The 13,027-nt window shown below is 36.2% G+C and overlaps 1 protein-coding gene across 4 annotated transcripts in view; it reads right to left on the bottom strand.

Moving 5' to 3' along the window:
* CHD9 (chromodomain helicase DNA binding protein 9) overlaps window positions 1–13,027 on the bottom strand; it is a 128,845-nt gene that overhangs the window by 89,870 nt on the left and 25,948 nt on the right. For 2 of the 4 annotated variants that reach the window (XM_068992606.1, XM_068992607.1), the window contains exon 1: window positions 609–638. The exons of the other annotated variants lie outside the window; for them this stretch is intronic. In XM_068992606.1, coding sequence (XP_068848707.1) covers window positions 609–638 — 30 coding nt within the window. Of the gene's footprint in view, window positions 1–608; window positions 639–13,027 lie in introns of those variants that run through there. 4 annotated transcript variants of the gene reach the window in all.

Raw genomic sequence — 13,027 nt, 5'->3', positions numbered from 1 at the left:
ATACTAAAAATTAGAGAAAGTTTTAGTTCTTCTGTGAAAGAGTTAAATGAGGATTTTTTTCTCTTTCTATATCATAGTATTTTGCTCAAGCAATTCTGGAAAAAAACAAATTTATAGTTTCACGTTAAAATTATTAATATTTTAGCAATATCACAGGAAGCAAATCAACAGCATTTTAAAAATAATATCCTCTTCAAACACGCATACATCCATGTATTCTTAGATCACAGTTTTGTTACATTCTTACCCGTAAACATGCCTCTGACTACAGCAAGGGAAAAAACCACCAGGAATTTCCAAACACATTTTCATGCTGATTCCAGTGTGCTTCACTGGATATATTTCTATACCTGCCTCATCAAAGGTTTCATAGCAGTGCTACAGCACTGAGAAAGGAAGGAGGGTTTAGAATCGCTCACTAAAATGCCACCTTAAGGCCTACAGGCTATAACAAATAACCAAGACGCGAGAAAACAGCAACAAGCTCAAGATGGCGATGCAGTACGACTCCCGCAGCAGCAGCCAGTAATAAGGAAGGTTATTCAATCCCATTAGCCTTTTAGCCCAAAGAACCCCTCCTCCTCCCACTCATTCAGGCTTTCACTTACCCTTCCTCTTGGCCTCTTCACTGAAGACATTTTTGGCGTCAGACAAAGGCTTGCCCTCTGCTTTTTCACCACCCCAGGCAGTGCTCAAGAAAAAAGCATTGAAAGAAGATTCCTAAATGGCCTATTTAGCAAGCTGCAACCAAGAGATGCACAACCCTCCACAAATACACATTGTGATTTATCAACACATTTCTGCCTTGGCAAGTTTATATCCACTGTTCATCCTAATTAGATATGAAAAAGGCGTAAACCCCTCCTAAAAAGCTGAGTTTCCTCAATAGCTGTAAGCAGATAGCCAGATTCCAACAAAGCACAGAAAGAAATGAATGCACAAAGCATCAAAATGCATCAGCATGAATATTAGAGATGTCGTTAAAAATACTGACTCCTTCTGCGGAAGTAGGCCAGCAGATGGTGCTACCAGTTATTATTCCATTAGACTCTGCAATTTAACCCCCAATGGACTGTTCTTCCCTCCATGAAACATATTTAACTCTCACTCTACCATTTCCTGTAGTAAAGTTTTTAAAAAATATACGTAAAAACTTGATTTCAAAAAATTATTTGAAAACGAAAACAGTAGTGAAGTGGCTTTATGTAGCTATCATCATTAAAAAAAGAAAGTCCAATGCAATTTTTACCAGAGAAAAATACTTTTCTCCGTGATACTCTAAAATATTTAAAGCATAAACACAGCTGAAGAGGAGTGAAGGGTTAAAGAGGAGGTCATGCAAATGGAACACATAACAAGTCACTTCTCTTTAAGAAATTAGATAAGGTCTCTCATTATTCTCCTAACAAAAAGCTAACAATGTTATTTTTACAGAGAACTGAATCTATTTTTATTTAAATTCTAAAAAGAAGCTTAAGATTTTCAAATGAATACATAAGATCTGTCTATAAAGAATAACTAATCCTACTTAAAATTTTCTCTTACTTAAACCTGAATTCATACATTAATTTATTTTCCTAACCTCAAAAAACTCCTAAAACATTCCTGACCTTTACTCTCCACATTCTGTTTCAACTAAACTGTTGAGTTTTTCATATAACAATTTGAGTTTTGGTCCATTGCTAAAAATAAATAAGTAGCAAGTCCTCCTGAGTTTGATAATTAATACCATTTTTCTCCTATAAAATATTGAGACTATTTTAGTAGAATGAAATACCTAAAACAAAATTTTCACTGTTTCAAAATTCACATTTACCTCTTTCATTAATGCCATTTTTTCAACTGGTCTTGGCAGATCATCTGACATCTGCATCAAAGAACCTGTTTTTAGTTTTCTTTTTTTCCTTTTAGGCATCAAAGCTCCCGAAATGGAGCTACATTATATGAATAGTATCCTAGAAAGACTAAAGTAAAGAGCAGGAAAGGATATTAAAGGCATAGGATCATTAATGGCAAGAAAAGGATCTTAGTAACCTGAGAGGTCATCTATGTAAAAATCATAATAACCAATAATAATGGCTAACCCCAAATGCTTATTAGGTGATAGGCACTATTCTAAGCATTTTACATGTAATAATCAATTCAATCCTGAATAATAGGGTAATAGTGATAATGGAGAGGAGTAGCAAATGGGAGAGATTCTTACAGTAGTATTTCAAAATGAGAGACTTAGGGGCACAAATAATTTTTTAAAATAATAATAAGAGCTAACACATTTCATCCTTACTATGTTCTAGGCCCTATGCCTAATATGACATACACATGAACAATGTGGATTTAAATTGCCTGGGTCCACTTATATACAGATTTTTTTCAATAAATACTACAGTGCTACATAATCCACTACTGGTTTCATCCAAGGATGTGGAACCACAGATATGGAGGAATCATGAACTGCAAATATGGAGGAATCACATAAAGGGAAAACTGACTATAAATTATAATTGGATCTTTCAGTGAGTCTCTAACCCTACACTGTTCCAGGATCTACAGTACAGTAACTCAGTTAATCTTAAAAACAACCCTATGAAGAAGACCAAAATTCAAAGAGATGCATGCACTCCAATGTTCACTGCAACACTATTTACAATAGCCAGGACACAGAAGAAACCTAAATGTACATCAACAAAGAAATGGATAAAGAAGACGTGCTACAAATATACAATGGGGTATTAGCCATAAAAAAGAACAAAATAATGCCATCTGGAGCAACATGGATGCACCAAGAGACTGTGATACTCAGTGAAGAATGTCAGACACAGGAAGATAAACAGCATATGAGATTGCTTATTGTGATCTTAAAAAAGGGTACAAGTGAACTTATTTACAAAACAGAAGTAGAGTACATGTAGAAACAAATGTATGGTTACCAGGGGATGGGAGCGAGGAATAAATGGGAGACTGAAATTGACACACTCCACTGCGGCTGCTTAGTCACTAAGTCCTGTCTGACTTTTTGCAACCCCATGGACTGTAGCCCACCAGGCTCAGGCAAGAATACTGCAGTGGGTCACCATTTTCTTTTCCAGGGGAGCTTCCTGACCCAGGGATCAAACCCACATCTCCTGCTTGGTGGGCGGATTCTTTACCACTGAGCCACCTGGGGAGCCTCATATATACACTACTACATATGAAGGAGGTAAACTAATAAGAACCTGCTGTATAGTACAGCGAACTTGACTCAATTCTCTGTAATGGCCTATATGGGAAAAGAATCTTAAAAAAAACTGGATATATACATAAACATATGTATAATATTTGCTGTACACCTGAAACTAATGCAACATTGTAAACTAACTATACTCCAATAAAAATGAAAAAGACAAAAAATACTCTGTGAGATATACCCTCATTTTATAGCTAAGGATACTAAGGCATAGAGGCTTCCTAGGTGGCGCTAGTGGTAAAGAACTTGCCTGCCAATTCAGGAGACATAAGAGACACAAGTTGGATTCCTGGATTGGGAAGATCCCCTGGAGGAGGGCATGGCAACCCACTCCAGTATTCTTGCCTGGAGAATCTCATGGACAGAGAAGCCTGGCAGGCTACCGTCCATAAGGTTGCAGAGAGTCAGACATGACTAAAGTGACCAAGCAGGCACGCATTAAGGCACAGAGAAATATCTTGCCTGAAACCACACGGTTACTGAAAGATGGAGCAGGGATGAGGAGGCAGAAAGCCTTATAATGGAAACCATGCTCTTAACCACTGTATAATACAAGTAAGTTTTACATTTGTATTGTAAGTTACATGGATTGGTTCACATACCAATATATTACAGAGACTGGTTTAAATACCCTAAGTTATAGAGATTAACTTGAACGACTCTTTGCAACCCTATGAACCGAAGCACGCCAGTCCTCCCTGTCTATCACCAATTCCCGGAGTTTACCCAAACTCATGTCCATTGAGTCGTTGATGCCATCCAACCATCTTATCCTCTGTCGTCCCCTTCTCCTCCTGCCCTCAATCTTTCCCTTTTCAAATGAGTCAGCTCTTCACATCAGGTGGCCAAAGAATTGGAGTTTCAGCTTCAACATCAGTCCTTCCAATGAACACCTAGGACTGATCTCCTTTAGGATGGACTGGTTGGATCTCCTTGCAGTAAAAGGGACTCTCAAGAGTCTTCTCCAACACCACAGTTCAAAAGCATCAATTCTTTGGCACTCAGCTTTCTTCACAGTCCAACTCTCATATCCATACATGACTACTGGAAAAACCATAGCCTTGACTAGATGGACCTTTGTTGACAAAGTAATGTCTCTGCTTTTTAATAGGCTGTCTAGGTTGGTCATAACTTTCCTTCCAAGGAGTAAGCGTCTTTTAATTTCATGGCTGCAATCACCATCTGCAGTGATTTTGGAGCGCCCAAAATAAAGTCTGACACTGTTTCCACTGTTTTCCCATCTATTTCCCATGAAGTGATGGGACCAGATGCCATGATCTTAGTTTTCTGAATGTTGACCTTTAAGGCAACTTTTTCACCCTCCTCATTCACTTTCATCAAGAGGCTCTTTAATTCTTCTTCACTTTCTGCCATAAGGGTGGTGTCATCTGCATGTCTGAGGTTATTGATATTTCTCCCGGCAATCTTGATCCCAGCTTGTGTTTCTTCCAGCCCAGCGTTTCTCATGATGTACTCTGCATATAAGTTAAATAAGCAAGGTGACAATATACAGACTTGACGTACTCCTTGTCCTATTTGGAACCAGTCTGTTGTTCCACGTCCAATTCTAACTGTTGCTTCCTGACCTGCATATAGGTTTCTCAAGAGGCAGGTCAGGTGGTCTGGTATTCCTATCTCTTTCAGAATTTTCCACAGTTTATTGTGATCCACACAGTCAAAGGCTTTGGCATAGTCGATAAAGCAGAAATAGATGTTTTTCTGGCACTCTCTTGCTTTTTCCATGATCCAGCAGATGTCGGCAATTTGATCTCTGGTTCCTCTGCCTTTTCTAAAACCAACTTGAACATCTGGAAGTTCATGGTTCATGTATTGCTGAATCCTGGCTTGGAGAATTACTTTACTAGTGATTTTAAAACTATATTATATACTTGTAAGTATATAAATATATTTAAAACTATACTTTAAAACTATATTCTCATGGAACATCAACGCTGAAGTGTTAAGTAACTAATCATTTTTAATGTAGGCAATTTCCCAATTTATACAAATATACCAAAGGGTAGTTAATAATAACTTTTCTCAATGTTACAATTTTTCTTTTTCATTCACATAAGCATTCAACAAATTCTGTCCAATCTGCTTAATTGTGCTGTTCTCTCTCTCAGTCCCAACAGCTCCTGCTGTACTAATTTCCCACTCATATGGTTATAGTTATATAAGAAAACATTATCTGTAGAATATTTATTATCAATAATATTTATTAATACTTATTGTATGTTAATTGCTCAGTCGCGTCCAACTCTTTGCGACCCCATGGACTGTAGCCTGCCAGGCTCTTCTGTCCATGGGATTCTCCAAGCAAGAAAACTGGAATGGATAGCCATTCTCTTCTCCAGGTGATTTTCCCAACCCAGGGATCAAACTCTGGTCTCCTGCATTTCAGGCAGACTCTTTACCATCTGAGCCACCAGGAAGCCCCAATATTTATTATTAAATAGGAAATATATCAAGTCTTTGGGGGTGATAGAACATCAGGTTTGCAGTGCACTCTCCAATTCTTTACAAAGTAACAGAATTTTTTTGTATTTCATTTGTGATTTCTCTGTAGGTTTGTCACAGTTTCAAAACACAACTTACAAAAAATAAAGGCAAAGGTCTTCCTCCCCAAGGATTGAGTATGCTAAATGAAAAAAAATACATAAAATACAAATATTTATAAGAACAAGTCATAGCAAATCATAAAGATTTGATATATGTGACATATCAATTCTTTTGATAGCAATTGGAAGAATATACGTAAGACCCTGGATGTCATATTTCAATGTTTGAGAAACTCAAGGATTTATGATATAAGTGTTTTTCAAACCATAGAGCATGACCTTGTAACAAGTCATGATATAAATTTAGTGGGTCCAGACTAGTACTAAAACACTGAAGTAGAACAGAATGAAAAATAGTGGTACCCAGCCTTTAGGAATGCTACCTCTTAAAAATTAGAAAGTTTTAATACCACAGTTACTTCTCTTTTCTTTCATGAAAGAAGCAGAGAGAGAGATTTGGGTAAGGAGTTAGAGACGTTAAAATCTGAGTGGGAACTCAGTTCTTTCTCCTCTTGGTGGAATGATTTCCCCACATACTGGCCCATTCTCAGTTCATCCATTTCAAATATTTTAATTGCATACAAACAGTTAAAAACTTGAATCACCAGTGTGTAGACATGAATGGAAATCAAAAATCTTCAAAAAGAAGGGGAGAATGGTCACATGACTACCATACATCTACTACTGAGCACAGGTTCCTTTCTTAGGGAAAAATATAAAAAAATTAAAGTTCTATTTCACACATTTTTACAACAATACAAAGGAATAAAGTATCTCTAACAAAACTGATATAATTCTTTGGTAATAATAAAACACAAAGTGAGGAATTTTCAACAACATATTTAAACTGTATTATAGCTAAAAACCTTCTAACTTTTCTCAGAAGAGAGGACTCTCAGGTTTCAGGCTTTGGGGATGAGGTGAACAGAGCTTCCAATGGAAGAGAATATACAACAGAACAGAGATAATGAAACTTGAGCAAGACTGAGTTTTACTGCCAAGAGACAGTACAGAATAAAAGAAGAGAACCAGTAGTGCAACCCAAAACATAAAGTTTTGAATAGCTGGAGATGAACAGGAGTCAAAAGAAGAAAAACAAAAAGAAAACTACAAATGGTAAGGTGAGTATCACGAGTGTTGAAACGGAAGTCAAAAGGGAAGAGTTAAAAGCTCTGCCATCAAAAGGAAAGCAAGGGGACTTCCCTGGTGGTCCAGTGGTTAAGACTCTGAGCTTCTACTACAGGGGGTGTAGGTTCGATCCCTGGTTGGGGAACTAAGATCCTTTATATATCTCAGCACAGCCAAATAAAAAAATTTTTTTAAATAAATAAATGTAAAGTAAATATCTGAAAGCAATTTGATATTATAAACCTAACTTAGAAGGCATTTTAGTTTTGTTAAACTGTTTATAGTAAGCCAGGATGCTAGTTTTTAATATTTTTATTTTAGGATGAATTATATAATTATTTCCTTAAGTATTCATATTAAACTAAACTCTAAAAACAATAAATTTCTAGTTAATTTTAATAATGTGTATCAAACACTAGTGGTAACTTCTTCTGCATTCATTACATAACATTATTTCCACAAGGTACCAATAAAGGCTTACTGTTAATGAGAAAAAAAAAGGCAGGAAAAATTGATCCAAATTATTACGTCAAAGTCTTCTGAGTTTTACCCATAGATTTGTTTTCAGAGTTTTTGATAGATGTGAGGCAATTATTTTATTGTGTTTTCTTTACATCTGTGAACTCCCAAGTTCACAAATTAGAAGGCTTATTCTTGTGACTTGTGCTAGTATCCAGGTTTCCGCTTTTACCTAATGATGACATTCTCTTTTTTTTTAATTGTCATAAGTCCTGAATTTGACATTGATAAGGTAATACTATTGTATTTCATTTATTTTACTCATCCACATAGTAGTTAAAACAAATAGTAGATATTGATGAAAAGTTATTTTTTTTTAATAAAAATGTATTATTATGCGACAAGAAATACAGAGAGTGAAAACATGTCAGAGCATACCATGGAAATGTACTCAGCAAAATCCAGGACGTGGAAACTTTAAAGACAGATGGCTCAGTTTCTTTACAAAGAAACTATAAGAAACAAAGTGTAACCACAGATCAAGAGACTTAAGACTAAATGTAATGCCAAAATTTAAAAAAAAAAGAAAAGAGAGACTCAAAATTCATATCAACTGAATGCAATGTGTGGCCCTTGTCTTGATACAGACCTGAGAAAGTATGTAATACTATATTTGTTAATACTAGGGTACTTTGATTGGATATTTGACTATGAAGGAATAATAGTTATTAAGTGTGAAACTAATTTTAAAGTTGTGTTTTAAAGCAAAAACCTTTGTCTTCTAGGTATATAAACTGAAATATTTACAGATGACACAGTATCATTGAGGTGTGTTTCAAGATAGTTGCTGGAGGGGGTGGGTATGATAGCCCTAGGGTCATCTAGATGAAAAATTGCCTATAAACTGATGGCTGTTGTAGCTGAGTGACAGATACTCTGATTTTGTGTACACATGAAATGTTATATATAATAAAGAAATTTAAACAGTTATATTCTGGGAATAACACGTAGTTTGGCATGACAAGAAAACAATGCATGTGGAAAAATGATACACAATTAAGACAGAAAGGTAATGGGTTAGATTATCAAGTGTTGTAAGTTATGCTAAAATATCTGGAGTTTATGCTAAACTGAAATAGGGAGTCAGTAATTGATTACATACAGAGAAGTAATGCTGCTGCTGCTGCGTCACTTCAGTCGTGTCCGACTCTGTGTGACCCCATAGACGGCAGCCCACCAGGCTCCCCCGTGCCTGGGATTCTCCAGGCAAGAACACTGGAGTGGGTTGCCATTTCCTTCTCCAATGCATGAAAGTGAAAAGTGAAAGGGAAGTTGCTCAGTCGTGTCCAACTCTTCGCAACCCCGTGGACCGCAGCCTACCAGGCTCCTCTGTCCATGGGATTTTCCAGGCAAGAGTACTGGAGTGGGGTGCTTTCGCCTACAGAGAAGTAATAGGACCAGATTTTTACATTTAGGGTGGTTAAGTGGTTTCAATAAAAATATCAAATATTTCATGAAAACTTTTTTGTTTACAAAAAGGTTATACATGATATAAAAACAAATAATATTTAACCTATTTTACATTAGTTTGTGTTGCTTTTTCAATGCCATATTGTTCAAAACTTCGTCTTTTTGTTTCCAAACAAAATTATATCTTAAACACATTAAACCACAAAATTTCATCAAGTTCCTTACTGACAACATTAAATATACTGAATTCATCAGTCCATAAATTACTAATGACACTAAAAGCTGTTCTCAGCATAATGTTGTGATGAAAGCAAAGCGCTTTGGATTCAGCCAGCCCTGGGTCCCAGTTTCATCATCTGTAAAATGGGAATAATAATAGTGTCTACCTTCTAGGGCTATGGTAATGCTAGTAGAGTGCTTAGTGTGGCATCTGGCACACAAATACTCAGAAAGGTCAGATACTGCTGTTACTGCTGTAATGCGATATTGTGCCCACCTCACTGCATCACCATCTCAGGCTTTACTGGGATGACAGTATGTCTCACAACTAACTGGTACTGTTACCTTTGATCCCTTGGTTAAAGTAATGTCTGCCATGACTATCATAAACTTCTCCTTTTATAATTATTAAGTATCTTATCAGACTATGCAAATATCTTGCCTCTCATAAATATTTGCCTAGTTATTTTAGCTAACACTGATGACTCCTGCCTTTAACAATTATTATTACTGTGGTTACTTGCCTAATGGAAAATATTTATTTCCATCACTCCTTTCACATTTTCAACTGGAATTCTACTACAAACGAACGTTGCCTCTTCTCTTTATCTATTCATTCAGTCATTCACTTATTCAATTATTTATACCTGCATAGACTCATGGACTGGTACAGACTTATTTTATTCTATGGGTTATAATCTGATAACATGATTATTTGTTATTCAGATTTTTCCAGCTTTGACCATTTAGAGCTCCTTCAAGTTGGTTCCTAAGCTGTGTTTACCAGCACCATATTTTGAATACTTCTTTACTTTTTGGCACTGTAAGATATTTCAGGTTACTGGTAAGAATAGTTTAACCAACTGGTTGAGGTAGAAGCCATATTACAGTAGATTAAGAAGTAAATGGGAAGAAAGTGACAGTGTTAAATACTTTTCTTAAATAAATGAAGGGAAAATGGCAGGCTACAGTGGAATTGCAAACTTGGGGTGTTTACTGTATAAGAGAGAGAAAAAGAAATTAGAGAATGAGTTTTAGCACAAGTACAAAATTTAAAGCCCTTTCCATAAAACAACTCAAAATTATCACACCACTAATAAAAAATTAAAATAGTAGGGCTTCCCTGGTTTCTCAGTGGTTAAGAATCTGCCTGCCAGTGCAGGAGTTACGGTTTTGATCCTTGTTCCCGGGAAGATCCCACATGCCTTGAAGGAACTAAGCCTACTAAGCCCATGTGCCCCAACTACTGAAGCCAGTGCTCCACAACAAGAGAAGCACCACAATGAGAAGCCCAGGCACTGCAACTAGACAGTAAACCCCTGCTTGCCCCAACTAGAGAAAGCCCGTGCAGCAACAAAGACCCAGCACAGCCAAAAACAAAAATAAAGAAAATTATAAAAAAGAAGAAAATGAAAAAGAAACTCTATCAAAAAATTAAAATATTATATATAAATATCACTTGGGTAAATAATACAAACTTCCCACAGTATCTCTTCTAAAATGCTTCTTGTTCAGTTGTTCAGTCATATCTGACTCTTTGCAACCCCATGGACTACAGCACACCAGGCTTCCCTGTCCTTCACCACGTCCCGGAGCTTGCTCAAACTCATGTCCATTGAGTCTGAGATGCCATCCAACCATCTTGTCCTCTGTCGTCCCCTTCTCCTCCTGCCTTCAATCTTTCCCAGGATCAGAGTCTTTTCTAATGAGTCAGTTCTTCACATCAGGTGGCCAAAGTATTGCAGCTTCAGCTTCAGCATCAGTCTTTACAATGAAGGTTCAAGACTGATTTCCTTTGGGACTAACTGGTTTGATCTCCTTGCAGTTCTAGGGACTCTCAAGAGTCTTCTCCAGCAACACAGTTCAAAACCATCAGTTCTTCAGTGCTCTGCTTTCTTTATGGTCCAACTCTCACATCCATACATGACCACTGGAAAAACTATAGCTTTGACTAGACAGACCTTTCTTGGCAAAGTAATGTCTCTGCTTTTTAATATGCTGTCTAGGTTGGTCAGAGCTTTTCTTCCAAGAAGCAAGAGTCTTTTAATTTCATAGCTGCAGTCACCATCTGCAATTATTTTGGAGCCCAAGAAAATAAAGTCTGTCACTGTTTCCACTGTTTCCCCATCTATTTACCATAAGATTTCTTGAATATGTTAATTCAAAAATAATTTTCCTTCCCAAAACTTTTCACTATTTCTTATTTGACTTCACAATATTCCTATTAATAAAATTATTAAAATTAATCAAATATTAATTATTCCTAACTGCAGATGAAAAAGTTCAGGCATAGACAGGACAAATATATATCACACTGAAATAATAGCAAAGTTCAACTCTTCTGCTAAGTTACTGTCATAGATGACTACTGATCCAAAGTCCATAAAGCATTACATTTAAGACAATGAATGAGGAATCAGTAGCCTTTCCAAAGCAGTAAATCCATTTGCTATTTTCTATTTCTTCCAGATAAAAAGAGAGACTGAAGTGTGGTAGAGGCAGTCAGACAAAACCCATGGGTGAAAAACACTCTTACAGCCTTGAGAAAACCTGATACAGTAGAAGGGAAACAGCATAAGCAAATTAACCACCACACAGTTGCATAATTCGGTGGACAACACTAATCATCACATTCTAAACTCTTTGGACAATATTTTCAAAGGTATTAATAAAATAAATACAAAGGGAAAAAAGAAACAACCCTCAAATCCTTAAAGAGGAGATTGAGAACTGGTTATGTTCAAAGACACTGGTTGTTTGTATATAAAGCATTATGAAAAATCAATTTTACTTTCAGAATTCTGAGATATTTAAAAAACTACTTGAACACTCAAGTAATTACTAACATAAATAAAAATGATGGTAAGGGGAGGCTAATTTAAATACATTTGCAATAAGGAAAAAATTTTAAATAAGGTATTTGAATTTGATTTACAGCTTTAGGCAAGAGAAAACCAAATATTGAAGAGTAGCTATATATAAAAAGTCAAAAGCATTTCAGAAATCACAAAATATATTTAATTTCATCATATTAAAATTTCATCTTGCAGAATGCAAAGGAAGTTGTGAGAGAAACTGCATTTCTGGATATAACTCTAACCACAAGAGAAGTTATTTGTGGAAGTAGAAGTGATGGGAATTATATGAAAAAACTAAACATGACCTTTTCCACAACACGCTTAGGCATACTAGCTGTGTGTCATAAATGAAGGCCTTTTGATGTTAAAGAAAAAAAAGTATCATCATATGGCCTGAAACTTAGAAAAGCACAAGACAGATCAATAAAGTCAGGAAATGGAGTTCAGCAAGTCAGGACTCAAAAATCAAATTCTAACAATTCAATAAGAAATGATTCTAACAAGGACAGATGTAGTGTATCTAAAAATACTGGTTGCAAACTTACCAGATTTCAAAACGCAGAGTATAAAAGACAGAATTAAGAAGAATATGAGAGGCACTGACCTGTAGGAATAGTGCTGGGAAGTTCACAATGACTTAAGGTTTTATAAATGATAAAGGCAATTAAAAACGTTCCATTGACTGCTTTAAACAAGAAGGTTAGGATCTTGAGGACACAGTGTGGGAGGGTGGGATGGCTAGGAAAGGAAAATCAGGGAAGGAAGAGGGGACAGATGCAAGAGAACATAATTCTTCAAGTATTACTACACTCATGTCCATACTAAGTTTCAAAGCGAGTAATATTTAGATTCATGAAGGGTTTAACTCCAATGCTAGGTCTGAACCTGGCAGAAATCATGCTACATTTCTTTTAAGAACAGGAAGAAGCAAACCTATGCATGTCAACTGAGATCTTCCAAAATCTGTCTAACAGAATCTACCTCCTCAGCTTGCACATAGCCCCTCCAAATGAATGAATATTTTCAGCTTAAATCTGTGATCTGGTCAATCTTCTGGGTTCCTTTAGCCTTTCAATTCAGCTTAAGATCTCTTCAGCAAACCTACC

This window comes from Capricornis sumatraensis, chromosome 20 (assembly GCF_032405125.1).
Source record: "Capricornis sumatraensis isolate serow.1 chromosome 20, serow.2, whole genome shotgun sequence".
NCBI lineage: Eukaryota > Metazoa > Chordata > Mammalia > Artiodactyla > Bovidae > Capricornis > Capricornis sumatraensis.
Note: the sequence above shows the minus strand (reverse complement) of the source record. Positions and strands in the feature narration are given on the sequence as shown.